The sequence below is a fragment of the Balaenoptera musculus genome, chromosome 8, assembly GCF_009873245.2.
Source record: "Balaenoptera musculus isolate JJ_BM4_2016_0621 chromosome 8, mBalMus1.pri.v3, whole genome shotgun sequence".
Taxonomy (NCBI): domain Eukaryota; kingdom Metazoa; phylum Chordata; class Mammalia; order Artiodactyla; family Balaenopteridae; genus Balaenoptera; species Balaenoptera musculus.
The window spans coordinates 11,373,833-11,401,342 of NC_045792.1; the positions used below are offsets into that span (position 1 = coordinate 11,373,833).

Below are 27,510 nucleotides of genomic sequence, written 5' to 3' on the forward strand. Positions count from 1 at the left end.
ATGGGGTGGAGGCTTCAACCAGGAGCCAGGAAAGGGGTCCCTGGAGCCACGGGAGCCAGGGTGTAAGAAGGCCCCACGCAGACAGTGATGGGGGCGGCTCTTGTGGTGCCGACGGCAGCCCTGAGTGAGACCCCAGCGTCCACAGTGAGATGAGGACGGGTGGAAGCTGAGAGCTTCGTCCAGAGGACTCCACCGGCCCCTGACCCTCGGAAGGCTACCATGAGTGTAAGGGGTCTCTCAGCAAGGAGGAGGCCAGGCTAGGCTCCTTCTCCAAGTTCACGTGTGGTGAGACACTAAAAACGAGTCACGGGCCAATGTTCTGTACATGACGCCCCACTCTGTGCAGACAGCTGGGGGTGACAGGTGGGCAGGCTCTGAGTTGGGGACTTAAACAGAGACAAAGGCCCCTCTGTGATAAGGGTCTACTTCCAGGTAAAATGGAGACCAGGGGGTGGCTCTGGGGATTCTCATCTCTGTCCCTGCCCCAGAGTCAGGTTCTGGAGCGACAGAAGAGCCCAGGCTGTTAAATCAGCTGGACCTGAGCTCTAACTCGGCCTGCTGCTTACTGACCCTCGACTTTGGCCAGTTACTTCGCCCCCTCTGAGCCACGGCACCTCACTGGTGGAGCAGGAACGTTTACCCCACAGAGCTGATGAGAGGAGTAAGTGCGAGGCCATGGATGAAGGGCGGGCATCGTGCCTGGCACACAGTGGGTGCTCAGTTAACTCCTGCCTCTCCTTCCTTCTTCACGGCTGATCTCACAGACAATTACTTGCAAACCCTGGTTCTTTCCCCATGAACCAGTCCTGCCCCCAACGCACACTGAGGATGCCCTCAGAAGACAAGACGCACGCCAGTTCCCCCTCACCAGCCACTGAGGATTCACTAAGGCTCAATTACAGATTTAGTTCCATGTGCTTTTCCATTTGGGAGACCCAGAAAACAATCCTCCCCTTCAAGACCTTACAAACTAGTTAGGGAGATGAGAGTAGACAGAAGATATCAAATCGGATACGTAGTATCTAATGAAACATTATGCTGTATGGCATCAACTCTAAAGATTTAGCAGCTCGTAAGGGAAAGAGATCCAGTAGAAGAGCTAGGATTTGACTACACAGCAGGAGGAGGAGGAAGGATTCCAGGGAAGAGAGAGCAGACGCCATGATGCAGAGGCAGGAGGGGCATGAAAAGAGGCTTGGGAAGGTGCACCTAAAAGCAAAGGAGGGTGCGCACTGTGGAAGGTGGGAAATCAAAACCAGGCTCAAACAGAAGCACAGATCTAATTCCAGTGAGTCAAAATGCACACATGAAAACAAAAGGCCTATATACAAGTAGAGCCAGCATCCTGGAATGAACTGGGGCGGGGCGTGTTTGGGGGGACAGAGAAAGCAACCTGTGGGTGGGGGATCCCGTAGGTGAGGAGGGGCTAGAGGAGCCTGAGGCATGGTCCTCAGGTGCGATACTCATTGTCCCTGCAGGTGACTTCTCACCTATCCCTAGGTGAGACTCCCAGCTCAGGAATGTGCCCCCTCCTCACACTAGGTCTATTCAGCAAACAGCAGGGGGCTCTTTGTCTTGGATGCCAGGCCAGGATGCAGAAAGGGATGCTGGGGCAGGATGTCAGGCGCCTCTAGAAGGTAATCCAGAACTGACTACAAGGGTAGCTTGTGTTTGGGGTGAGAAGAAAAACAACAGCAACAGAGGGGGAAGCCCTGGGGGTGTCTGGTGGCTTAGTGCCGGGGACAGTCCATCCCTACTCTGCAAGGGTCATCCTGGCTGACTTACCACATTCCTGGGGCCGGTCCAGGTGCATTCCACCGCCGTCTGATTGATGGCCTTGGCTTTGAGGCTCGGGGCAGGTGGGCGGACTCCTCTGGTCGTGACATGCTCAAATGCCAGAGGACTGTCCCCCAAGTCAGTCTTGGCCCAGGCAGAAATCTCGTAGGTTGTATGAGCTGTCAGGTTGCCAACTGGGGAAACAGGGACAAAGGGCTGGGGGCAGCAGTCAGGAATACATACCTTTATATGCACACCCTATTTTTTTAATGTAATCTCTCCATTTAAGTGAGCCCCACATGCTGTAGAATTTTTATTACTTTACAAATTCACTCGGCATGATTTATTAATGACTACTGCAAGCAACACACTGCATGGGCACGGGAAAATTCCTTTTAAAGCTGCCCATCTGGGGATACAAATTGGTACGACCCTCCTGGAGAGCCATTTGGCCTTGTGAGAGTCTTGAAATCCTTCATAACCTTCAACACAGTTAAATGAGAGGGATCCAAAAATTTGTGCAACCAGGATGCCCGTCACAGTGTTTGTTATGGTAGAAAAAAGTATAATCATCTGACTGCCCAGCAACAAGGCAATAGTTAAATAATGTGCATCCATGAGCTTCACGTGCATTCCGTGAACTATTACGTGGCCACTAAAGGTTGTTTCCAAGAATATATAATGAAACTAGAAAATTCTGTTATTTACATTCAGTGAAAAAGGCAGGATATAAAATTATATATAGTATTATTCAAATTTTATTTAAGAAGATATAAAGAAATCAATGAGGAGGAAAAGTATTAACTTAGGAAATACCCAAAATGTAAAAGTGGTTTCCCTGGGAAGTGAAATGATAGGAAATTAAAAATTTGATTGTACCTTTTTTGTTTTCTAAATTTTCTGTAATAAACATGTGCCCCCTTTCTAATGAGGGGAAACGTTATTAAAAACTAAAAGAGCAGTGAACCAAACGGAGGATTTGCTAAGAGGGCAGCCTTTGGAATCAGAAGGACTTGGGTTCAAGGCCCAACTCTACCCTTTGTACTTGTACAAGCAAGAATGAAGTATTCAAACTCTCTAAGTTCATTTCCTTGTTGGTAAGATGGAGGAAAGTGACAGCACTTATACCAGCTGGCTGTTGCCGGGAACAAAAAAAAGAAAATGCCTGTAAAGTGCTTGGCATGACGCCTGCCGTGGAGCGAGCCCTTCGTGTGTTTCAGGCAAAGGCTGGTAAGACTTTTGTTCCCGACTCTGCCAATTTCTATTGGTGTAATGCTGAGGTGATGAGACCACAGCCTTTGGAATTAGAGAGGTGTGGCTTCCCATCCTGGCTCTGCCACCTTCTGAGGGAATCACTCAGTCCCTGAACCTTGTTTCCTCATCCATAAAATGAGTAGATCCCACCGCACTGTTCTGGAGGTGTTATGTAAAACAGCACACACAGGGTGCCTGGGTAAATGCCTGTATACAGTAAGTGCTCAATGTTAGCTATACTCCTGCACAAACTCCTTAGGCAGCCTTCAGTTCCCTCCAGCCAAAAAAATATATTGTATATAACAGAACGCCTGTTAGGATTGAAAGTACTTTGCAAACAGACTAGAAGGGAAGAGTAGAAGCTCCCATGTCCTCTTCAACATTCACAAGCAGCCTTGACCAATGAAGGTTTTGTCTTGGAAATAAATTAAAATCCTTCCTTTAGTCCATTTTCAGATATGAGGATTTTAATTGAGACTCACTAACTGTACAGATACAAGAGGAACTGGACCCTCTTCCTTCCTTCTCTCCTTCCTTCCTTCGCTCAGTCTGTTGGTCCATTCGTTCAACAAATGTTTACTGAACGCCAATTATGCAGCAGGCCCTGCGCTACCTTGTATCAGCAAAGGAGGAGCAAACCAGGGCAGTAAAAAGACAGACAGGTAACTAAGCCCAGGAACTCTCTTTTGGGAGGCAAAAAGCATCTGTAGAAGGTTAACCTGGCTTCTTTCCAGTGTTTCCCCCTTTTTAAGCCTCCAACTTCCATGAAGAGACAACAGGTTAGAAGGGGATTTGGGGAACCACCCAATGGATCCCTCACCTGGACTCAGGAGTCGCTGACAGCATCCTCAATGGACAACACCTGCCCACTCAGAACGGCTGCAGAGAAGACCCCCCCACCTGTCCCGGCGCCCCACACAAGCTCTACTGCCAGGAAAGCACCGGTCTAGCCTTCCCCCTTACACACCGACCAGCTCCAGGGCGCTACCTTTGTGTGACAGTATGCTTCCTCGGAAGTTCAACGTTCTCTTCTCCTGTCTGTGGGTGTCGAACGCCCAGAAGAGGTTCACCACATAGCCATTCACCTGCCAAGAAGCAAGAGCCATGTTACACGAACAGTACACACTCACAGAGCTCACCGGACACTAAAGGAGGATCTTTTCTGTTGTTCCTCGGGTATCTCCCTTCTTACAATGGACGGGCTAGTCCTTTGGATTCTTAAACCAGTTCCATTTGTGCTATCATTGAATACATATACTCCCTCCTACTTCTAAAAACAAATGTGAGACCATTTATAATACAACATATAGATTCAATGACACAAAAAATTTAATAAATAATAAAAGGACAAGAACCAATTTAAAAAAGGCAGAAAGAAGGGAATTCCTTGGAGGTCCACTGGTTAGGACTCTGAGCTCTCACTGCTGAGGGCCCGGGTTCAAAAAAAGAAAAGGCAGAAAGGATAAAAACTGAAAAGGTAATTAGATAACAGTAACTAAGGATCAATCTTAGCTCAGGTGGTCCTTGCAGTCAAGGCCAAGAGGTCAATACAAAGGGGGCTTGCTTAGATCTCTTTTGTCTAATAGGAGCAAACATATCCATGGGTCAGGAAAGACTACCTTTTCCAAGTTCTGACCTCACAGAAGGATTTGATGTAAAGGTCTTTAAAAATATTGGCCAATGCACCAAATTAAAATGTTTTCAAGAGCAAAGACTACAGAGACAAGGTCTACACAAGGCCATTTCTGGCATCAGCTGTCTCTGAAGCCAAGGGCATGACACCAAACTGTAGTTCAGTCAGTGGCACAGGCTGTTGCTCCCACCACAGCTTCACAGACAGGGAGGGATGTGAGGAGAGACAGACAAGAAAGAACCCCACGAAAGGTGTGTGGCAACTTGGGAAACCAAAGGGACACAGACAATCACGGCGAAGTTGGTCAAGCAGATGGACCAAGCGGAGGGGAGGAAGGTGCTAGAAGGGGAGACTATTAGGTGGATCTAAGTGGATGTGCTTCCGAGGTATCTGACTCTCTCCTAAGACTCACTCTTGGGAACCTCTGCATTAGCGCTCAGCACCAGGAAATCCAATAAAGCTGAAAATTACAGGGCATACATATTCTGTTAACACCGACTCTTTATTTGCACTGTAGCTGTGAACCATTTAATTATATGGTTAAAAAAAAAAAAAAAAAAAAAAGGCACCAGGCTGAGGCAGAATAATTACATGTGAAGACTCAAGTTGTTCTTCGTGGGGGGAGGAACCAACCTAGGAGCGGTATTTTAGCTTCGCTGGATCAAGTCATTCACTTTTCTTAATCTTCCCGTCCTCTGCCGTATTGGTTCCCATGCAAAGTAAAGCCCCACCCAACCGCTGGTTTGAAATTTCCACGTTACCTTGATGTCAGTGTGCACGGACAGGGTAAAGCTTAGAGAATTTTCACCATAGCTGTCAATGTGGATGTCTGGGGGTGGGATCACTGAGAACAAAAAAGGGATTCAAAAAGAGAAACCAGGTGATGAAAAGGGAAGAAGGCAGGACTTCACAATTTTCAACTTAAGAGACAAAGCAATCTGTCAGTTGGGGAAGAAAGGGCATTTCTTTGGCTGCCTCTACTCTTCCCTTTTACCACTGTTGTCCTGAAGCTGAGGTTGGGTCCATAGTTACCTGGTGAACACATAACTATCTTGGCTCGGTCAGCTATCCTGGCAATTAGGTCGAGCAGAAAAGTTCCATTATGTAAATGTCCCTCATTAACCCAGCTTCAGCCTGGTTCTGAAAGGTACAGGGATCACACTGAGAGCCACCTGTATTGGCACCAACAAATTCCCAGAGGGCTCAAGTCCTTTTTGAAGGTTGACGGCAAGCTAAATCTTAAGTCCTAACTTGTAAATGCGCGTGTGGCAAAATGGAAAGAATCTGGGCTCTGGAGTCTCACAAACTGGGGTTCAAATTCCTGTTGCGACACTTAGCACCGTGTGACCTGGGGCAAGTTACCTGTCCTCGTTAAGCCTGGAGATGCCCTCTGTACTTCTCAGAGGTGGGAAAATTCACTAAAATAATGCATGTCAAGTGCCTGGCACTCAACTACAGTTCCCTTTCTCTCCCGTTCCCACGACAGATTAAAGAGCTGATGTGCCACTGGCATTCTCAAAAAGATCAGAGCTCAAGCTGGGAGCTGAGGGGACGAGGAGAATACCCACACACTCCCTGCTCCGCAGACTGGCTGGCTTCACTAAGTTTAGCTGCCCCTGTCCTGATCTCAACGACACCATATTTTACAGGCGACCAGATAGTGACTCTCCATGACTCAGAGCCTATTTCTCACAGGCTCAGATTAAAGTAAAATCCCCCAAGCACGTTCCAGGCGACACTTCTGGCTTTAACACCCGCCAATCCAAAAACGAAAGCCCCAAGCGCCAAAGCTACAATCAGGAAGACGAGCTGGTCCGTCTCCCATAGAGTGCCAGAGCCTTCGTTTCACTTGCTTCAATTCACTCACTCATCCACTATTTCATCAGCTCCTACCCGACACCACCCTCGAGGCACGTGTGCAAGGCAAGGAGCCCCGCGTGGCAAGCAGGTGGTACAGTGGTTCAGGGCACAGGCTCTGGACTCAGGAGATCAGGTTCCAATCCCAGCTCTGTCACTTGACTGACTGCGTGCAAGTGACATAACCTTTCCAGTCCCTTATCTGTTCTTATAGTTGTTCTGAGGGTTCAAAGAGATGAGCTGGTGTATGCAGAGCAGGTCCATGGCAAGTCGTAAGCTATGACTTTGATCAGCTCAAGTGCTAGAAACTACCACCTAATAAGCATTGTCGGTTGGTGCCCCTGGGGCAGTAACAAGTGTCAGCATGGCACTCTCTTAAAAACACCACAAATAAACATGGACAAGATCATCTTTATCTTGGCTGGGAAGGAAGGACTCCTTCTATTTTGGCTACTGTGCCTGAGAACAAGGGCATGAAGTCCTCTGGAAATCCCTTTGTATGTTTTTATTATAACAAATGCTCAGTTCTAGAAGGAGGAATACCTTCAACAGTCACCCCAAAAGACTTCGTGTGTAAAGTACTATGGAGACGCCCACAAAAGTGCGTGTGTCGGGGAGAGGGAGGCTGTGTGAAGTTTTCTGATCTCTGCTTCTTCATTTTCCAGTCACACTGAAAGTTATTTCCACAGAGTTATTCTATCTTCTCTAAATCTGCAGACGCTGGAATCACTTACCTTTTCCTTTTATGGTGGTAATGGATTTAGAATCGCTCCAGTTTCCTATTCCACGACTGGTCACTGCAGCCACCTTTCAAATCAGAGCACGAATTAGTATGAAATAAAGGCAACATACCACACAGTAAGAATCCCGACTGAGAGGAAGTGGTGAGGCTTTGGCTATAAGGGTGGAAGAAATTATACACAGAGGGATTCAGGAGAGTCAGAGGCCCCAGCCGCTGAAATAAGACAGGGAAAGAGACAACGGGAGGGAACCTGGGTAAAGGGAATTGTGATAGCACTGAAATTATAAGGGAGTCTGTGTATACACTTAATGGTCTCAAAACATGTTTTGCACAAAATCTCTTTTCTACTGAAGATGTTGATAATATATTTCATAAGAACCCCACAATATCATTTTCTAAATGCTACTTATCATAGCTCTGCATCTCCCTGCAGCTAAAAATAAGCAGAAAAGAGGTGGGTGCAAAAGTAATTGGAGCTGGAACATTAGCAGAATATCTGGGTTAAAAGCAGGTAAAGCTGCATTACCATCAATTGTTGGTTATCTGAGCAAAGTCTGATTTCAAGTTCTCTGTGGCCTTGGTTTACGGGACTGAAAGAAATGACAGGCTTCCAGAACAACAGGTTGGGTACTGAGCACACCACGAGTAAGCATCTCATAAAGGTAGGCACGGAGTTCTCATGAAAGGCCAACCATCTCCCCATGCTCCAAGACCACCTGGACGCCTAAAACGCGTGCGAACACTCACTCTGACAGTGTACTGAGCGTTGACCAGTAGGTCCCTTATTTCTGTCAAGTTGCTAAGAGCTCTCTGGGAGGCCCACATCTTGGAACCACTCCTGCTGTACTCGACCTGAAGTGAGGAGAAAAAGAATACTATGGACAGGTAACCAAAGGTCTGGGCATCCCGACATCTTGCAAGGAGGCAGGCGGAGAGAGGGGAAGGCGAGATGCCAAACGCTCCAGAGGATGGATGATTATTTACAAGGCGACAGCAAACCACGCCCTTGTCACACAGAGCATGCCTCTGCTCTACCAGCCCCGGCAGTCTCCCGCGCTCACCCGCGCACAGCCCGCTGCCACAGGGACTTACGATGTACTCCCGAATGAGGCCGTGGCTGTGGGCGGGAGGGGCCCAGCGGCCCACGATCACTCCTTCCACTTCCCTGTGGAGCGACAGCTGGAGGCTCTGAGGGGCGTCTGGCACTGGAAGAGAGGCAATTCAGGGTTAAAATCCATCTGCATACTCATCAACTGGAGGAACTTCCCTGAGCTTAAAAACTCGGACGAGAAAGAATCCAGAGCTGGCAGTGGGACCTATCCACTAGAAAGCGCTGTTAGCTGACAGAACACCTTTCCCCTCTTCCAGAATGCAAGACCTGCTTGCATTCATCACACATCTAATGACTGCACATGTCGGACCACGGCTCAGCGAGTCTGACGCAGGCCGGGGGCTCACAAGGGCTGCAGGACAGAATCACTTGGGCGGGCTAAGTCACCACTGGCCCTGGGCTTTGATGCTGAGATCTTAATTGTCAAGGACGGCGTCTGCTGTCCTGAACTCTCGTACAACCAGAGAGCCACTGGCGTGGCTACAAAGAAATAAAACTTACTTGCTCTCTTTTTTTTTTGGCCACGCCGCGCAGCATGCAGGATCTTAGTTCCCCAACCAGAGAGCAAACCCATGATCTCTGCAGTGGCAGCCCGGGGTCTTAACCACCGGACCGCCAGGGAAGTCCCAAGACTTACTTTCTAATAGCACGGAACCTCTAAATTCAAATGAAGAGACCCCCTTCAAAGTAGGCTCCTTAATAACTTCAGTGCTGGCATTTCTAAGACCTTTCAGGATCTTCCCTTTTGCGACTGCCTTCAGGGCCCAATTAGAAACCACACAGAAACCAGCTACAGTGCTTTCCAGTCAAACTTCATTTTGACTGCACAGTAGTTATTCATGTTGATAATCCGCTGAAGATGAATATTAAGGGTTGAACTGTATCACCTCCAACCCCAAATTCAGGTGTTGAAGTCTTAACCCCCAGTACCTCAGAATGTGTATTTGGAAATAAGGTCTTAAAAAAAGTCATTAAGTTAAAATGAGGTCATTGACCCTAACCCAATATGACTGGTGTCCCTATAAGAAGAGGAAATTAGGACACAGACACACACAGAGGGCAGACCACGTGAAGATGGCCGTCTGCACGCCAAGGAGGCCTCAGAATGAAACCAACCCTTGACCTTGGACTCCCAGCCTCCAGAACTGGAAGAAAATAAATGCCTGTGGTTTAAGCCACCCAATCTGGGGTACTTCGTTATGGCAGCAAGTGAATACAGTGAATGTTCATCAACAAGCCATGGCCTGCAAGCCCTTGGAGGGCAGGAACTGTGTCTTATTCATCTGATTCTCCAGTGTCTAACCTAATTCCTGAGCAGTAGTAGGGACTCAGCTACCATCTGTGGAAAGAAGATCAACGAATGGGATATTTCAAAAATGGTTCCACTTAGAGTTTAGCTAAGCTAGCCCATGGTATTGCTGCCTCAGCATCCATTTTGTTTAGACAAATAGGCTAAGGGGGCCTTAAATTGACATGAGCCCCCAAGCAAGCCCTGGATCACAGCCCGAAGAGTCACAAGCAAATGCAAATCCCTAACATGACTTCCCCAAGGGCCCTTGTGATTAAGTCTCTCCACCTCCCAGGACCTTCCCCCTTGTGCTCCTTAGGTAAGACTCCCAAGAAGTTTACCAAAACCCCCCTTTTTTGGTGTGAACTGGCCAATCCAGCCCTAGCCCAGGAACTCCACAGCACTCCACCCACAAATCCTGAAAAAGGCGTGTGCCCCAGGTCCTGCTGCCTGCACCCTGCCTTGACCTCCTGCGTGGCCCCTTGAGGTATGCGTACACCGCCTTCAGAACCTGGGAGTAATAAACTTCTCTATTTCACTTCCCCTGGTGGGCTTTTGCTGACTCTCTGACACTCTCTCTGCTCTACTGAACAAATGTTATTCTAACAAAGTCATAACTCATAGATTCTTTTTTGTTTGTTTTGTTTAGCACTTCCTTAATTTCTTTTTTTTTTGAATTGAAGTATAATTTACAATGTTGTTTTACTTTCAGGTGTACAGCAAAGTGATTCAGTTTTTGTATTTATATATATATATATATATATATATATATATATATATATTCTTTTTCAGATTCTTTTCCACTGTATATTGAGCATAGTTCCCTGTACCATACAGTAGGTCCTTGTTGTTTATCTATTTTATATCTAGTAGTGTGTATCTGTTAATCCCAACCTCCTAATGTATCCCTCCCCCTCAATTTCCCTTTGGTAACTATATGTTTGTTTTCTATGTCTGTGAGTCTATTTCTGTTTTGTAAATAAGTTTGTTTGTATCACTTTTCTAGATTCCACATATAAGTGATATCATGTGATATTTGTCTTTCTCTTTCTGACTTACTTCACTTAGTAAGCACTTCCTTACACTCTGGCACTACCAGATGCTCCAGGCTTATCTTGTAGATCTCCTGCCCCAGGCCTGGATTTGACCATTTCTTCAAGGAGCCCTGCGTCCTTTTATTGAAGAAGGCATTAGAAACCTAAATCTGAATGATAGGTATGCTCAAGGCTATTAAAGTTTTTCTGGGCCTTCTCAGCTGACAAAGCAAGGAAAAGTATGTGTGTGTACTAACCTGTGCACATACACATATCTATACATATTTTACGTGTAACCATTTACATGCACATTAAGATAAACATGAGTTCATATTAACATCTCCAAATGTAAACATGGTTCTGATGGCAACTGCAAATGAAAAGTTCACAAAACCTGGGGAGCAAAGATCACGGGAATAAGCACAGTCACCCAATGTCAACTACTGTGAAGGGGGAAGAACTAGGGAACTCTCTATGACCCAAGGGTTTTGGTAAGTTTCCTTAAAATGAACCCACAATACTTCTGACAAGTCTCATACGTTAACAGTGATGATCTCCTAAGTACCAAATACTGGGAAATACCTAGAGACGGAAGGTAGAGGTAGAAAGAGGGCAATGGTGGGCAGAAAAACATTATGTGTGGTGATCATTTTGTAATTATAGAAATATCAAATCACTATGTCATACACCTGCAACTAACACGGTGTTGTAGGTCAATTATACTTCAATTAAAAGAAATCGTGTTAAGACATCGAAAACAAACGTATGATTACCAGAGAGAAACGGGGGAGAGGGATAAATTAGGAATTTGGGATTAACAGATACACACTACAATATATAAAATAAATAAACAACAAGGACCTACTGCACAGCACAGGGAACTATATTCAATATCTTGTAATAACCTATAATGGAAAAGAATCTGAAAAAGAATACATATATATGTGTATAACTGGATCACTTTGCTGTACACCTAAAACAATGTAAATCAACTATACTTCAATAAAAAGAATTGTATTGAAAAAAAAAAAAAAAAAACGTGACATAATAAGAACAACTCAGCCAGGACCATAAAACTTAGCCACGTAGGAAGCACAAGTACTTTTATTCCCACTCTCCTGAGCATCCTGGGAAACTCTCTGAAAATCCCACGTAAGGTCCTGTCCCTGCCATAAAAATAAGCTGTTGCACTTACATCCTTCTGGAGTCCTCAGGGTCACAAAGTCATTGGTGCTGTGCACCTTGCTCAGACACTGGACCTGGACTTTGACCTGATACGTGGTGTCTGGCTTCAAGACTTTCAATATTGTGTTCGTTTTATTGCTGTGGGTTTCCAGAGTCTTCCATATGCTCTCTCCAACCACCCTGGCCAAGAGAACAAAGATAGCATCACATCAAAGCAGCATGGGGTGGCTGAGATGTCTGAATCCGTCAAAAAAGAGCTGCTCTGTGCACACACAGAGTTTATGGAACATCCAGTGGCAATAAAAACATCATTTTCTCCCACGGCAAAGATGGGACCCACCTGTAGTAGACGTTATACACACAAGAAGCAGAGGGCATTTTCTTGGGCCGCATCCAGGTCAAAGTTACATCCCCAGAGAAGTCAGCTGTCCACTGAAGATTCTGTATTTTGTATACATTTAATTCCTCTAGAGAGAGTAAGGGGAAAAAAGAGAAATTGGTATCTTATAAATCTTGGATTTCAAAGGACCCAAGAGGTTCCTTGGTTTCAGGCAGACCTACTGTGATGTGGTCAGGCCACCACCATTATCTTAAGACACCCCAGAAAAAAAAGAGTTCAGACCTTCCTATATAACCTTTCCCAAGGTCTCCTAAATTTCCAAGCATGGCATTTCTCCTTGCATTTCACCTCCTTATCTGCACTGATTTAAGCCTGATTCTCAACAGGGAACGCTACAAATCCAAAGACAATGTCATGGCAGGATCCATTACTGCTATAGATTGAAACGTTTGTGTCCCCCAAAATCCATATGCTGAAACCTCATCCCCCATGTGATGGTATTATGGGGTGGGGCCCTTGGGAGATGATTAGGTCATAAGGATGGAGTCCTTGAAAATGAGATTAGTGTCCTTGTAAAAGAGGCCCGAGAGAGCTCCCTCACACCTTCCACCGTGGGAGGACACAGAACAGACAGGCTGTCTATGGACCAGGAAGTGGGCCCTCACCAGACACTGAATCTGCTTCAATCTCCGACTTTCCAGCCTCCAGAACTGTGAGAAATGAGTTTCTGTTGCTTCTAAGCCACTCAGTCTGTGGTACTGTGATAGCAGCCCCCAAACGACTGCTAAATGCATTCCAGACAGAAGGATGGCGTTCACCCCACCACAAAGCCTGACGCTCTGTGGGAGCAACGACGCCTCAACACGAGGGACGTCCTTCCAAAGCCAATCTAATATACTCCAATGTGAAATAAAAACTAAAAGAAACTCCTATGAAAGATCAAGTTAAATTGTTTTATTTGCATAATAGAATGCACTACTGGAATTAAGCAAATCATAATTCTAAAACACTACCTAATTTTTCATAAGTAGTATCTTTTGATTAAAATTATCATTATTTAAACCAAAAAAAAAAAAACCCATTCTAAGATGTAACTATTATATTTAGGATGAATAAACAACAAGGTCCTACTGTATAGCAGAGGGAACTATATTCAATATCTTGTGATAAAGCATAATGGAAAAGAATATTTAAAAAATAAATAAATAAAAGGATCCAAGTACCAATACAAGGACTAAAGCAAAAGAAAACAGAACAAAAAACCAAAAAAAACCAAAAACACCCAATCTAAGACCAACATTTCCCTGAGAGGGGCGAGGTGAGCTGAGGCTGCATCAGAGGCGGGACTGGGCCTCGCCTCACCTGCAGCTCCAACAGTGAGCAAGAACCTTTCCATTTTCAGACTGAGGAAGAGCTCGAGAGGGTTCGACCTCAGGGCCCACCCAGCAGGGCCGAGGGTGAGCCCGGGGTCCTGGGGGGCCACACTCACCGCTGCAGGCGTGCTCGTCGCTCTCGTCCGAGCAGTCCAGGAAGCCGTCGCAGCGCTCGGAGAGCACAATGCAGGCCTCGCCGTCCTCGCACCGGAACTCCTGGCCCGTGCAGGTCAGGGTGCTGTGCGTGGCTGCAACACACGAGGGGCCACGGTCACCAGAGGTTTCTCGTGTTCGGGAAAAGGGAACTCATCAGCTTCTGCTTCAAAAGACCCTCGGGATGGGGGTGGCAGGGACCCCACGCTGGCTCGCTAATCCCTCTTCATCTGACATTGACCAGGGGAATGTGCCTTCAGGAAGGGCCAGAGCTTTGGCGTCAAACAAACCAGGGTCTACATCCTGCTCTGTATGAGCCTGAGCTAACTGTTTAATTCAGGCGCACCTCGTTTTATTGTGCTCAGCTTTATCATACTCTGCAGATAATTGCGTTTTTTAACACATTGAGGGTTTGTGGCAGAGCAAGTGCCATTTTTCTAACTGCATTTGCTCACTTCGTGTCTCTGTGTCACATTTTGGTAATTCTCACACTATTCCAAACTCTTTCATTATTACTGTATTTATTATGTTGCTCTGTGATGAGTGATCTTTGATGTTACAAAAGTGTGGCAGAAAGATTACAAGTCATTGAAGGTGCAGGTGATGGTTAGCATTTTTTAGCAATAAACAATTTTAAAATGAAGGCATGTACATTATTTTTTTTTTTCAAAGAACTCCTGAGCCTTTCATTTATTTATTTATTTGTTTTGACTATATATATTTTTATTGAAGTATTGATTTACAATGTTTCAGGTGTACAGCAAAGTGACTCAGTTTTTTTTTTTTTTTTAAACAATCACTTTTTGTTATTTATTTATTTATTTTTGGCTGTGTTGGGTCTTCGTTTCTGTGCGAGGGCTTTCTCTAGTTGTGGCAAGCGGGGGCCACTCTTCATCGCAGTGCGCGGGCCTCTCACTATCGCGGCCTCTCTTGTTGCGGAGCACAGGCTCCAGACGCGCAGGCTCAGTAATTGTGGCTCACGGGCCTAGTCGCTCCGCGGCATGTGGGATCCTCCCAGACCAGGGCTCGAACCCGTGTCCCCTGCATTGGCAGGCAGACTCTCAACCACTGCGCCACCAGGGAAGCCCTACATTATTTTTTAAACATATGCTATTGCACGCTTAACAGACTACAATATAGTGTAAACATAACTTTCATATGCACCAGGAAACCAAAAAATTCGTGTGACTCGCTTTATTGCAGTGGTCTGGAACGGAACCTGCAAAATCTCCGAGGTCTGCCTGTAGTGCCCAAGTTCAGTTCCCCGGTATAAAACTGGGGTGACAACTCCATCCCTATTGTGTCTACAAGGACCCAGTGAGATCAAGCACCTGGAATACGCCTGGCTGAGAGCAGGCATCCACAAGGTGCAGCTCTTCCTCTACGGTACTTATTCCCGATCATCTGCTCCTATTGTTAATCTGCAGTCCAGAATGACCCTCTGATTTCTGGTTTGAGTGAGACTAATAATAATGAGATGAATCACAATAGTAAGAGGCATGTCTATTGTATGTAGTCTTTTTAATTGTTTAGCTTTTCAAAGTATTTCCACAGACAATGAAATAATGCAAATAAACAGCACGGATGAGTTAAGAGTTACGCAACTCATTGGCTAGAAACCATAATTTGATGTTCTCTCCAGTTTGGAAAGTAGATTTAAACTGCATGAGAGGCTCTAAAAAGGAAGCAATGACAATGTAACTGCAAATGATCCTAAAAAGAAGAAAGATGAGAATGGCTACAGAAACCGAATCTGCCACCCCAGGTAGGTCTGCACCGGGTCCTGGCTCAGGTACCTTGGGCCTTCATTATAGAGACTCACACGTGCCTGTTCAACCCCGGACAGGGAGAGTTATATCAGAACCCAACCCCACCAGTAAAGAGGGTCTAAAATTACTCTTGCTCCTCCACATCAAAGATGTTCATGTTCAAATTCCTGGAACATGTTAAAGTCACCTTATAAGGCAAAAGGGACTCTGCAGATGTGATTGAGATAAAGACCTTGACATAGGACTTAAGCCTGGGTTACCCGGGCAGGTCCATCCAATCACACAGGTCCTTAAAAGCAGAGACCCCGGGGCTTCCCTGGTGGCACAGTGGTTGAGAGTCTGCCTGCCAATGCAGGGGACACGGGTTCGAGCCCTGGTCTGGGAAGATCCCACATGCTGTGGAGCAACTGGGCCCATGAGCCACAACTACTGAGCCTGCGCGTCTGGAGCCTGTGCTCCGCAACAAGAGAGGCTGCAATAGTGAGAGGCCCGCGCACCGCGATGAAGAGTGGCTCCCGCTTGCCACAACTACAGAAAGCCCTCGCACAGAAACGAAGACCCAACACAGCCAAAAATAAATAAAAAAAAAAAAAAAAAAAAAAAAAAAAGCAGAGACCCTTTCCCAGCTGTGGTCAAAGAGGAAGATGTGAAGACCAAAGAAGGATCAGAGAGACGGAATGTTGCTGGCTTTGAAAATGGAGGAAGGAGGCCTCTAGAAGCTGAGAAAAGCAAGGAAACGGATTCTGCCCTGGAGCCTTCAGAGGACCCAGCCATGCCTTCATCTTGGTTTCAGCCAGTGAGATGTCTATCAGATTTCTGACCTACAGAACTGTAAGATAATAAATGTGTGTTATTTTAGGGCATTAAGTTTGTGGTAATTTATTACAGTGGCCATAGGAAACTAATACACACTTGAAACATTGTAATTTGCCCAGATCTTACATTGGGGATTCTACCTTGGTTTCCTGAGTTCAAACTGCAATTTTTCCACTGGGACTCAGAATCAGACTCCTCCCAGCTTGTGCTCCCCGCCCCATGGAAATATACACACAATGTTCCATACAATGCCTCTATCCATACTAGAAGAAATCCAAACACACCACTAAACCATGGTGGTTATCCGACAGTAGAGAATCTACAACAGTGGTTCTTAATAGTCTTCTGGGGAACGTCTAAAACATACAGATTCCTAGGACCTGCCCCAAAGCTACTGAGGCAGAAACACGACACTGGGCGTGTGTCGTATTTACAAGCTCCACAGTGATTCATCAGAATTGGCCAGCACTGAGGACTTCTGTTCTAGAACAAGGTGATCCTGTTTTCTATCTGAAGCACTGCATCCACTTCTGAAAACCACACTTTGAGATGTAGGTAGAGAAACTGGATAATGTTCTCAAGAGAGCAACCAGGATGGTCAAGAGGAACAGGTAAAGGATCCTGGGAGCTTTTACTAGAGATGAAAAGATACAGGGTTTGGAAGTAGGAGGTGAGGGCAGAATACTATAACAGCTGTCCTCAACTGATGAGTTTCCTTGTGAAAGAAGGATTAAGACTTCTCTGAATGTCTCTAGGATGGAGGTACAGAATTCAGTTTTTTAAAAGAATGCTCTAATATAGTAACTCTCAATGGGAGAAGGAAAATATCGAAACCACTTGTGAGGTTTTTTGCAAATCATAATCCCCCATCCCCTGGAGAATCCTTGTATCATACAGTTCTGTCATTTGCTGAGCAAAAATTGGTTTGCCTGAAGGAGCTTGGATGGGGGGGCTTGGTTACATATAAAACTGCATTAGAACATCTAGAAAAGGTTTGAGAACTACTAGTGAACAGTCTCAGAAGCCCAAGATGGAATTCATCCATCCATCCATCCAGTGAACACTTATGGAGGTCCTACCATGAATCAGCTGCTATTCAAGATGTTAACGATATGGTGATGTGTCAAACAGACAACGGACCTACCCTCATAGAGTATACCTTCTATTGAGAGAAACAGCAAATGAGTAAACAAACCAATATGTTACTTTAGATGGTGATAAGAGCTACAAAGAAACAGAAAGACAGTAATAGTAAGAGAGTGATGGGGCCTTTATACAGGAGAGTCAGGGAAGAACTCCACGCTCAGAAGGGGATTGTTTTGGAAAATACCAAGATCCCCATCACAGAATTACTCCACTTGGTAAGAATGTGGTAAAATATAATCAAAGAACAGCTGAACAGTAAAGCTGGAGGATGTCTGAGGTTTCTTTATGAAACATGTCTCAATATGTTAAAAGGGAGAAAACATAGTTTTTAGAAACTGGGAACAAGGCTGTCATTAATCTCCAAAAATTCTTAAACTGATTATTAAACAAATGATTAATGGGCACTTAGAACAGAATGTAGTGGCCTTCAGGGGCCAGCTTCTCTAAGAAGAGGCATGTCACGTTAATCCCACTTCCTTTGCTGATAGGGTTATCCGATTAATGGATTGAGGAAAATTGTAGATAGAGTACACCTTGATTTTAAGACCCTTAACCAAGCAACATCCTGATGTATAAGGCAGATTTGAAACAGGCTAAAGAAACTTATTTAAAGAATACCCATTAATGAATTAATCCCACCCAGGAGGAAGGTCCTATTTCATTTCCTCTTCGTTAATTAATGTTTAATGTTCTTCTTACTATACTTATCTGGCTCAGATGTTCCTACTATTATTTTGGTAAGTGTTGGATCAATCTGCCCTGTTATTTTAATGTCCCAAAGGCCCACTTTGTTCACTCTTTTAATGTACGTGCAGGATTTTACACTAATCCCCATTTAATTTCTCTGTGTTATTTTGGAGTATTCCTCCCTACAAGAACTTTCAACACGGTTTGATGAAAAGATCACAGTTTTGTACAAAAAAATACTGAATAAATGCCCCAGTCTGTTACTGGCGAGGTGACCCTCTTTGAAGCTTAACTTCCCTATCTCTAAAATGGAGATAATACCAGAATTATTATTATGAGAAACAAAGCAGAAGCACAAGACATCCTGCTCTCCAGAAGTCTTCCCTGGGGGAGACGGCCCCGCCGATGACTCACGGCAGTTGGCCTCGTCCTGGCCGTCCTGGCAATCCTGATGGCCATCACAGCGCCTCCAGCTGGGGATACACTTCTTCGGTTGCCGGCACTCGAACTCAAATAGGTCACATCGCCCGAGCTGGGTGGGAGTGGAGGCAGCAGTGACATTTGCTAGAAGAAAAGATTTTTAAAATTCACTTTTTAGTACTGAGGGGCTGGCCAGCAATAGCGACCTATTGGGTGTGTTGGAGATCTCGGTGCTTTAGGAATTACGACGGGGACCTGAACAGAAATGTGAGCTCTGGTGAAAGACGGCAGGTTGACGAGACACAGGGATCTCATCCTTCTCTCTCTCAGGCCCAAACTTAGTTGAAGACTTTGAAGACAGAGGTGAGTAAATCTTGCAGAAAGTAGAAAAAGAAAAGATTAAAGAAAAATTTTTTAAAGTTTTAAAAAAGTAAGCGGACTAGATCAGGAGATTCAACATATTACTGACGAGAGTTCCAGGATGAAAAAGAAAAGAGAGAAGAAAATACTAAGGGATATTTCAAGAAAAGTTTCCAAAACTAAAATATGTAAATTTCCAGAATAAAAGAGGACACCAGTGTCCACCACATTAGATAGAAAGAGACCCACAGCTGTGGGTCACACTGTGTAATCACTGTGTAATTTCAACACTGGTACCAAAAGGAAGATTCTACAAGCTTCCAGACAGTAAAAACAGATTACATATAAAAGATTCAAATCAAAATGGCTTTGGATTTTCCAAGAGCTGCTTTCTGAAGACAGAAATTCGAATGTCTTTGAATTTCTGAAGGATATATATATATATTTTTTTACAACCTAGAATTCCAAACCCAGCCCAATTACCAATCAGGTCTGAACACGGAAGAAAAACACTTTCAGACAAGCAAGGCCTCAAATATACCTCCCATGTACTCTTTCTCAGGAAATTTCTGGAAAATGTGCTCTACCAAAATGTGGGATTCAACTAAAAACCAAGAGGAAAGACCTGGGATATAGAAAAAAGGAGCTGCAACGTGAGAGAAGTAAAGCGAGTCCTAAGGATGGAGAAGCAACCTCCCAGAAGATACCTGTGCCCCAGACAACCCGCACAAACCAGAGAAACTCAAGACATAAACACCTTGAATGCAGGCCATCATCACCGTGTCCTTGGGCACCATATCATCATATTCACCTGACAAAGCTACCAGAGGGTGTGCTCCACCAAAAAAAGGGAGTAAACCAAGAAAACAGCAAGACACAAGATCCAGGAAAACGGGGAATCTAAATCAGGAGAAAGGCAAAGAGAATTCCAGGGAGGGCAGTGAAGCCCCAGGGTAAGGACGGGCGGCAGGCTGGGAGAACAGTCAGCCCAGATAGGAGAAGCCAAGCACCTCTTCCAAGGGAGATCTCCAAGGGAAACAATGGAGCTGAGAAATCACCTGATACGGTGACCTTGTGGAAAGCTACACCAAGAGGCTGCTGAAAGGGAGGAAGCACCAGCAAAAGATACAAAATAACCTGAGCCAACAAACAACAACAGGAAGCAATGATTAGCTTTGGGATACCGTTTGTATTCCATAGTTGGATAACTGGATTTTCAAAGGGCCTCTCCAACCCCCAGAAGCACTCTGCTAAAACAAAGTGCATGGAGAAGAGTGGGGGGGAAAAAATGAGGCCGGAGGACTGGGCCAAGGCACATCATGGCGCTTACACCTGGACAGTAAGGGCACCATCAGGGGGGTCCAGGCTGCGAGGGGATATAATTACATATTAGTATGTATTAGGCTTCTTGGAAGATAAATCGCAAAGGGGGAGACATGAGGCAGAGAACCCAGTTCAGAGACTTATCCAGTGAAGAAATAAGATCTGAGAGCTAGATGCCAATTTAACTTTACATGGGCAACATACATAAAAAAGAATTCAAAAAAGCTGAATGCAGCATCTAAACAGGAATCTGCTCATTGAATTAAGTCCGCATTTGCTAGAGTTGGTTAATGTCCTGCTCGGTTTCAGTAACCAACAGGCAATTTTGAGAGAGGGACAATCAAGTTACTTCATAGAGAGATGCGCCTTGGGGGAAAAGGGCAGAGATAGAAGGGTTTTTTTTTCATTTGTTTTAATCTGAGAAGCACTTATGGGGCACTGGTTATTTGCCTATTTTTGTGGTAGGCAGAGTGGGAGATTCAGACTAAAACACGAGGTCCGGCACAATCGCCATGGAAAGGAAAGATTTATACACATGCAATGACCAAGAAGCAACATGTGGCTGTTCGTAGTTAAGCGCCAAAAGGACAACAGGGCAAAGTTCAATGACACCGGAAAAGGGGTGGACATCAGCTAAAGAACTCAATGAAAGCTCTGTGGGGGTGTGTCTTGAGAGGGGGAATAAAACCCTACCTGCCTGAAAGAGGAGCCTCAATCTTTAGGCAACCTACCATTCACACAGCGAGCTCCCGGGCTCCAGGCAGAAATTCTGATTCTATAATTTTATGAACACCCCAAGTGATTCCATTACAGGTGGGCTTCGTGCTGTACTTTGAGAAATACTGACGACATATTGAGGTCTCCTTTAACTACGAAACCTTTGCTTCTGTCTGCCCTGACCGACAGTGGGTTTCACAGAGAGGGACAGTAGGGGGACGAGGTTGGGTCTGATAAGGGCAAAAACCCTACTGGAGGAATCTAGGCAGAGAAGAAGCAGGTGTGTCCAGGGTGGGTGAGGAGCCCAGCTTGCAGAAGTGAAAAGTAATGGCAAGCAAGGAAAGGTCAGCTCAAACAGGGCTTTGAAAATAGGACTCAGGGGTTAGGGTCTATCTTCTGGACAAAAGGACAAGTGGAAACCAGTGATGATTTTAAACAGGGAAGAGATGGGATGAAAACAAGTCTTAAAGGAGGAAAATCAGACTATTGACCTATAAATTTGCTGAAAAGAATTATGTAAACCATGGCAAGCAACGATCTATTATTTTATTATAACTGAGTTTTAAATGGAAACCTATTTAGGAAAGGATACAATTCTGCCTGCAGTTAAGGGTGTGCCCTAGGCGGCGGTCTCACGGTTCACCAAGACCTCCGGCAATACGGTCACTCACAGACCTCCAGAGCCTCTCTGTGTTCAGCCACTAGATGGCAGTGCTTACCCTTCTTTTAATAGGATGGCCGCCAAGTAGCAAGCCAGAGACTCGGGTTCTGTACCCCGCCCGCCCCTCCCCGAGAGTTTAATACACGCAGACACCTCCCCTATAATTCCCATGGTAACCTCCTGTGGAGAGGAAGCAAAGGAGACCCAACCACAGCCAAGGAGGAAAGCAGGGCGGCTGGCCTTTCCCTGCAGGAAGATCAGAGGGCAGTGACAGAAGATGACTTCTGAGTTCCCTGGGGTCTCCCTGCTCTGGAGGTGAGAAGGGGCCTGGCCACAGAGCAGAGTCCCAGAGGGCAGGATTCTGCCCTCAGCCAGGCTGTGCCCAGGGTGTAGCCCCAGAGGTCCTGTCCTTAAAGCAGGTGCCACGGGCCAGGGCCGGGTCCAGCACTCACCAGGCGAGGGGCAGCCTTCCTCATCCGAGCCGTCTGCACAATCTCGGTACCCGTCACACACCCAGCTGTCCATCACGCAGGCCCCACTGCTGCAGCGGTAGTAATTGGGCAGACACGTGGAGGGCCCGGGAGTAGGGGAGGGAAGAATATGTGAATCTGAGGAAAACACCAAGCAAGGAAACCCAAAATGTTACAGGAAGCTTGATCTCAGACCCAAATGTGTCCCAAAACCTAGTATGGATGTCCCAGATTTAGCTGCACCAGCCCAGGGAGGCCGGTGTCAGGCACAGTTCTGAACAGCGAAAAATCATTTATGATGGGGTGTCAGAACAGACTGTATTCTCTTCCCTTCTCTGGAGCGGATTCACCTTACCTATTTGATTTGATTTGGGCTAACGTTCGGATGAGTTAGTTTTCGCAGGGGCTCATGCAGGCTGGTGGAAGGACTCGGAACGCACAGGCTGGGTGGGAGAATTAATTCCTACGGAGGATAAACCCTGTTCCACTTAACTTAACCCCAACCATCCCGAGACCAGCTCCGCGACAAGAACACCAAGAAGGAAAGGGACGGGCACGCCGCCCGCACCAGTGCTGCCCTGGCATGTGTCACGTACACATAAATGTGTCACGGGCTGTGCATCACCCAGAACGCTCGTTACAACGCATACGCTGAGTCAGGAGCGAGGCCTCGGGCGGGGTCAGAGGCCGCGATTCTAACAAGGAGCTGTGGGTCTGCAGGCCACACTCGGGGTAGCCAGGCTCTGAAGTCCTCACTGTGCCCTGGAAAGCGTAACCCTCCGAACAGGAGAAATCAACCGTGCTGATTTCACAGTGGGAGGGGGAGAGAAAAGAACTCAGAGAGTTACCCCCTGCCCCCCCCCCCAAAACAAATCCCTGCCTAAGCCAGGCACCAAAGAGACAGAGCTGGACTCTGTGTGAACGGGTGGGAGGACGCTGGATGTCTCAGCGACGGGGCTGCCCCGGACCCTCACCTGCACAGACCGTCTCATCAGACCAGTCCCCGCAGTCGTTCTCTCTGTCGCATTTCCACCTGCTGGGGATGCAGTGCCCATTCTCGCACTGGAATTGGAAGTAGTGGGAGCAGTTGGGGGCCTCCGTGGGGTTTTCTGGGGGGTGAACCGCATGGTCAGTCGTCTGCCCCGCACGGTGTGAGCACAGAGCTCCAAGGACACACAGGCCCCTCACCCAAGGCAGCCCACCCGACCCTCCCAGAGAAGGAGAAGGCAGCTTCCCGGACCCATCGGGAGACAAGGGCATATCCACAAGCAAAAGCCCACCTTCCTGGATTCCATCTCACATTCTCTGACCTACGCCTCTATGTCTTGCTAATGATACCCGGGTTTTAATTTTGACACTTCACCAAAGGAATGACCTAACTACTGATGATAACGTGACGGTGACAGTGATTTCTATTACGTTGTGGCATCTGTAACCTTTACAGGGGAGGGGGAAGCACATTCCAAAATATTTATCATAATTCCTCTGTCATATTCCTTATATATAACGTGAACTTCCTAACTGGGGAAAGAAAAGAAAACGGAGTAAATACTCCCTAACCCCTGCTAGGGGGTAGGTTCTCACTTGAAGACTCAATTCCTTACACGCAGATTCAAGAACTGGCAGGAACTGTGGCTGAGGAAGGAGATGGCAAAGCCGGTGGCGGAGTGGGCCGAGCGCCCCCTCCTTAACTTCAGGCGCCTTCAACCCGGAGATCAGGGACGCGAGGAGGCAGATCCCAGGTCTCCTTACCACAGCTGGCTTCATCAGAGTCATCACCGCAGTCGTCCATCCCGTCGCATTTCCAGATCAAACTGATGCACACTCCATTCTGACACTGGAAACTGAACTCATCACACACCTTGTGGAACTCGGGGTCTGGGGCTAGGGAAGGAACAAACACCCGAAAAATCCAGATTGCTTCTACACCGAAGAGCTCAATATAACACTGCTGTTTGGAAACGAGAGGAAAGAACAAATGTCCTCCACCAAGAGATTGCACGGCTGAAGGATCCCTCGGAAGTCAGTCAGCTGAAGGCCTGGCCCGAGCAACTCAGAATGCAACTGTATTTGGAGATAAGGTCTTGAAAGGGGTAATTAAGTTGAAGTGAGGTCATGAGGGTGGAGCCCTAATCTCACAGGACTGGTGTCCTTATAAGAAGAGTAAATGAGGACACAGACAGGCACAGCAGGAAGACCAGGTGCAGACACAGGGAGAGGACGGCCGTCCACAAGCCAAGGAGAGGGGCCTCAGAGGAAGCCAACCCTGCCGCCATCTTCACCCTGGATGTACAGCCTCCAGAACTGTGAGAGATTACCTTTCTGTTGTTGAAGGCCCCCAGTCTGTGGTCCTCTGTTTTGGCATCCCAAGCAGACTGACGCCAAGTACCTACTATTGAGTTGGCCAAAAAGTTCGTTCGGGTTTGTCCGTGGCATTACGGAAAACCCCGAACGAACTTTTTGGCCAAGCCAATATAACACGCGCAGGGCAGTGCTCGGGACGGGGCTGCAGCAGTGAACGAGACGAAGACCTGCTCTCACGCGCACACATTCCAGCTGGGGGAGGCAGTCCACAAAATAAGTGTACAGCGTGCGAAGTGGAAGTGAGTGCGGTGAAGACACTGCAGCAAGGCAAGGGGGGCCACTCAGTGATGGGGGCACGAGAAAGCCTGTGGGTGAAGTTGACGTGTGGGCCAAGGTCTCGGTCATCCTCTGTCCTCCCGTTTATCTGTACAACTAACAAGCAAGTTTCCGAAGCAACAAAGGTGAGCTTTCTCAGAAAAGGCAAGACTGGACCCTCAATCTAGACCTTGTAAACTAGACGGAGGCAGGTCCGCAGGCAGCCCACCACCCCTTAGTCTCTCCAGTGCCCGCGAGCGGCCCCCCTCCCCCCGCCCCACTCACAGCATCCCGCAAACACCGCATCCTCGTCCGAGCCGTCGCGGCACTGGATGATGCCGTCACACACCATGGACTGGAAGAGGCACTGCTGGCGGTTCTTACACACGAAGTCCATGAAGCGAGTACAGAGGGGCTCTGGAAGGGTCCAGCAAGGGAAAGAGGCCATGAGCCCCCGGGGCTGGAGGCCTCGTGGGCCCTGGGAGGATGCACCCTGGCCAGACGCGCATTCGGGAGACGGGAGTGACAGGCACAGTCACCGAGCGCTTGCTTTGCGCAAACCCTGAGCTTCAGTACATCGTTAAACTCCCAGGACAATATGATGAGAGGTTTTACTCTCCTGTTTTCCAAATGAAGCACAGGGGATGGCAGTGTTAAGTATTTTGCCAAGAGCGCACAGCGGATGAGGGTGGAGCCAAACCTGAATCCCAGAGCTGCTTGACGTCAAAGCCCATGATCTTAACCACTATCAATAAAATATTGACTCTCCAATATGGGGCTTGGCAAACTGTTTCTATGAAGGACCGATGTTACAGACTGAATTGTGCCCCCCCAATTTATTGATTGATTGATTGATTTCTTTCCTTTTTTTTTTTTTTTGGCCATGCCATGCAGCTTGCAGGATCCTAGTTCCCCGACCAGGGATCGAACCTGAGCCCTCGGCAGTGAAAGCACGGAGTCCTAACCACTGGACCGCAAGGGAATTCCCCGGCCCCCAATTTATATTATGTTGAAGCCCTAATCCCCAGTATGACTGTATTTGGAGATAGGACTTTACGGAGGTAATCCAGGTTAAGGGAGATAAAACAACTGATCAATTCATCAAAAGGATCAATAGGAGTGGTGTCCATATAAGAGGCACCAGAGATGCAGGCACAGAGGAGGCCACGTGAAGACATGGCGAGAAGGTGGCCTTCAGACCTGAACTGCCACACTGGCTTGTCCCTGGGTCTCCAGCCTGCTCTTCCCCAGGATGGGCACCACTGACTCCAGACAACCTTTCCAGGTCCAAAAAAACTGGGCATAAAAAGGGTCACTGGGCCTAAAACTGTTACCCGAGTGATAGTCAGCAACTAGGAAAACCAATGAAGTAGGAGAAATAAGTGTCCAATTCCAAACCATTGGTCCATTCACAGGACATACTGCAGCTGAACAAAGATGATCATGGACCATGACCTAATTCCACAGTCACCCACCACGGCTCCCTCCCTGCTCTCCTTCCCCCAAACCGCACCTCCCCAACTCCATCCCTCTCAGAGCCCTGGTCGAGAACCTGGGGTCACCGCATTTACAAGCTAACTGCAGGCAGGTACTGAGGAAATGAAAGCACTTAGTCCAACGTGTGCCCTTCACTCACAGCCACAAGGCGCCCCCCAGGCAGGGTGAGGACTCACCACAGTGCTGTTCGTCTGAGCCATCCGAGCAGTCGTGCAGACCATCGCAGTGTTTGCTGGACGGGATGCAGGTGCCATTCGGGCAGCGGAATCCATTGCACTTCTTCTCTGGAATGTGATTCAAGAAGAAGCAGAATAAGGAAACAGGCAGGCACTCACATCGTTGTTTGGCCGGGGGGGCTGGGGAGGGCGCGGGTATAAATTTGTGCCACCCTACGGAGGGCTATCACTATTACAGACGTATACATACGGTGACCCAGCAATGGCACTTAAGAAAAGTAATCTACCTACACGAGTGAAAAATAACGGAGGTACAAGGTTATTCATTGCAGCACTGTTTGTAGTAGATTGAAAACCACCTACGTATCCGTCAATAGGGGACTGTGTAATAAATTACTGTACACAGGAACACTAGCCTGTTACAAAGAGACTGAAGAAGCACTACGTAAAAACAAGTCCTAGATATACAGTTAGGTGGAAAACCAAGGTACGTGGCATACCACATGTGTAAAACAGGACAAGAACATGTAGTATATTTAAATTTGCATATATGCACAAAAATATTCTGAAAGGATACACAACAAAGGGAGGGAACTGAGCAGATGATTCTGAAAGGATACACAACAAAGGGAGGGAACTGAGCAGATTTTTCTTACCTACTCAAAAAAAATTTTTTTTTTTTTTTTTATGAAAAGTAAAAGAAAAGCTTCAAGTGGATGGAAAAAAGGAGGACACTCTTAAATCACTCACCGTCTTAATTCTTCGGGAATTGTAAACCAAAGCCCTATTTGGGGAAAGTTTGTCCCAGAAATGTTAAGGATCTTAGGTTTCGCACTTAGCATAGAATTCTTAGCTCTAGGTCACCCCTTCTCCTGAACAGAGAGCTACCGCCAGACATGTGGCTTAAAAGTCACTTCCAGCAGGTCAGTTGCAAACCCATCTCTTGGTGGAATGGTCCCAGGAGGATCAGGGATAAGGCAAGAAAATGTGTTTTAATCCTGTAAAAAGTCATCATTCTTAGGAGACTGTTCAAAGGACATCAAACAGAAACAGTAAAGGAGTACCATGAGTTGGGGAAATAGTTAATGTCACTCAGCATAAAA

General features: G+C 46.7%; 1 protein-coding gene across 2 annotated transcripts in view; it reads right to left on the reverse strand.

The window, feature by feature from the left end:
* Positions 1-27,510, reverse strand: part of SORL1 (sortilin related receptor 1) — a 160,436-nt gene that overhangs the window by 15,656 nt on the left and 117,270 nt on the right. For both annotated transcript variants that reach the window (XM_036860931.1, XM_036860930.1), the window contains 15 exons: positions 26,408-26,515; positions 25,020-25,151; positions 23,868-23,999; positions 23,090-23,224; positions 22,098-22,253; positions 18,579-18,728; positions 13,710-13,841; positions 12,221-12,347; positions 11,891-12,060; positions 8,355-8,467; positions 8,010-8,114; positions 7,255-7,327; positions 5,425-5,507; positions 4,019-4,115; positions 1,786-1,970 (listed from right to left, as the gene is read on the reverse strand). In XM_036860931.1, coding sequence (XP_036716826.1) covers positions 1,786-1,970; positions 4,019-4,115; positions 5,425-5,507; positions 7,255-7,327; positions 8,010-8,114; positions 8,355-8,467; positions 11,891-12,060; positions 12,221-12,347; positions 13,710-13,841; positions 18,579-18,728; positions 22,098-22,253; positions 23,090-23,224; positions 23,868-23,999; positions 25,020-25,151; positions 26,408-26,515 — 1,898 coding nt within the window. The remainder of the gene's footprint in view (positions 1-1,785; positions 1,971-4,018; positions 4,116-5,424; positions 5,508-7,254; positions 7,328-8,009; positions 8,115-8,354; positions 8,468-11,890; positions 12,061-12,220; positions 12,348-13,709; positions 13,842-18,578; positions 18,729-22,097; positions 22,254-23,089; positions 23,225-23,867; positions 24,000-25,019; positions 25,152-26,407; positions 26,516-27,510) is intronic.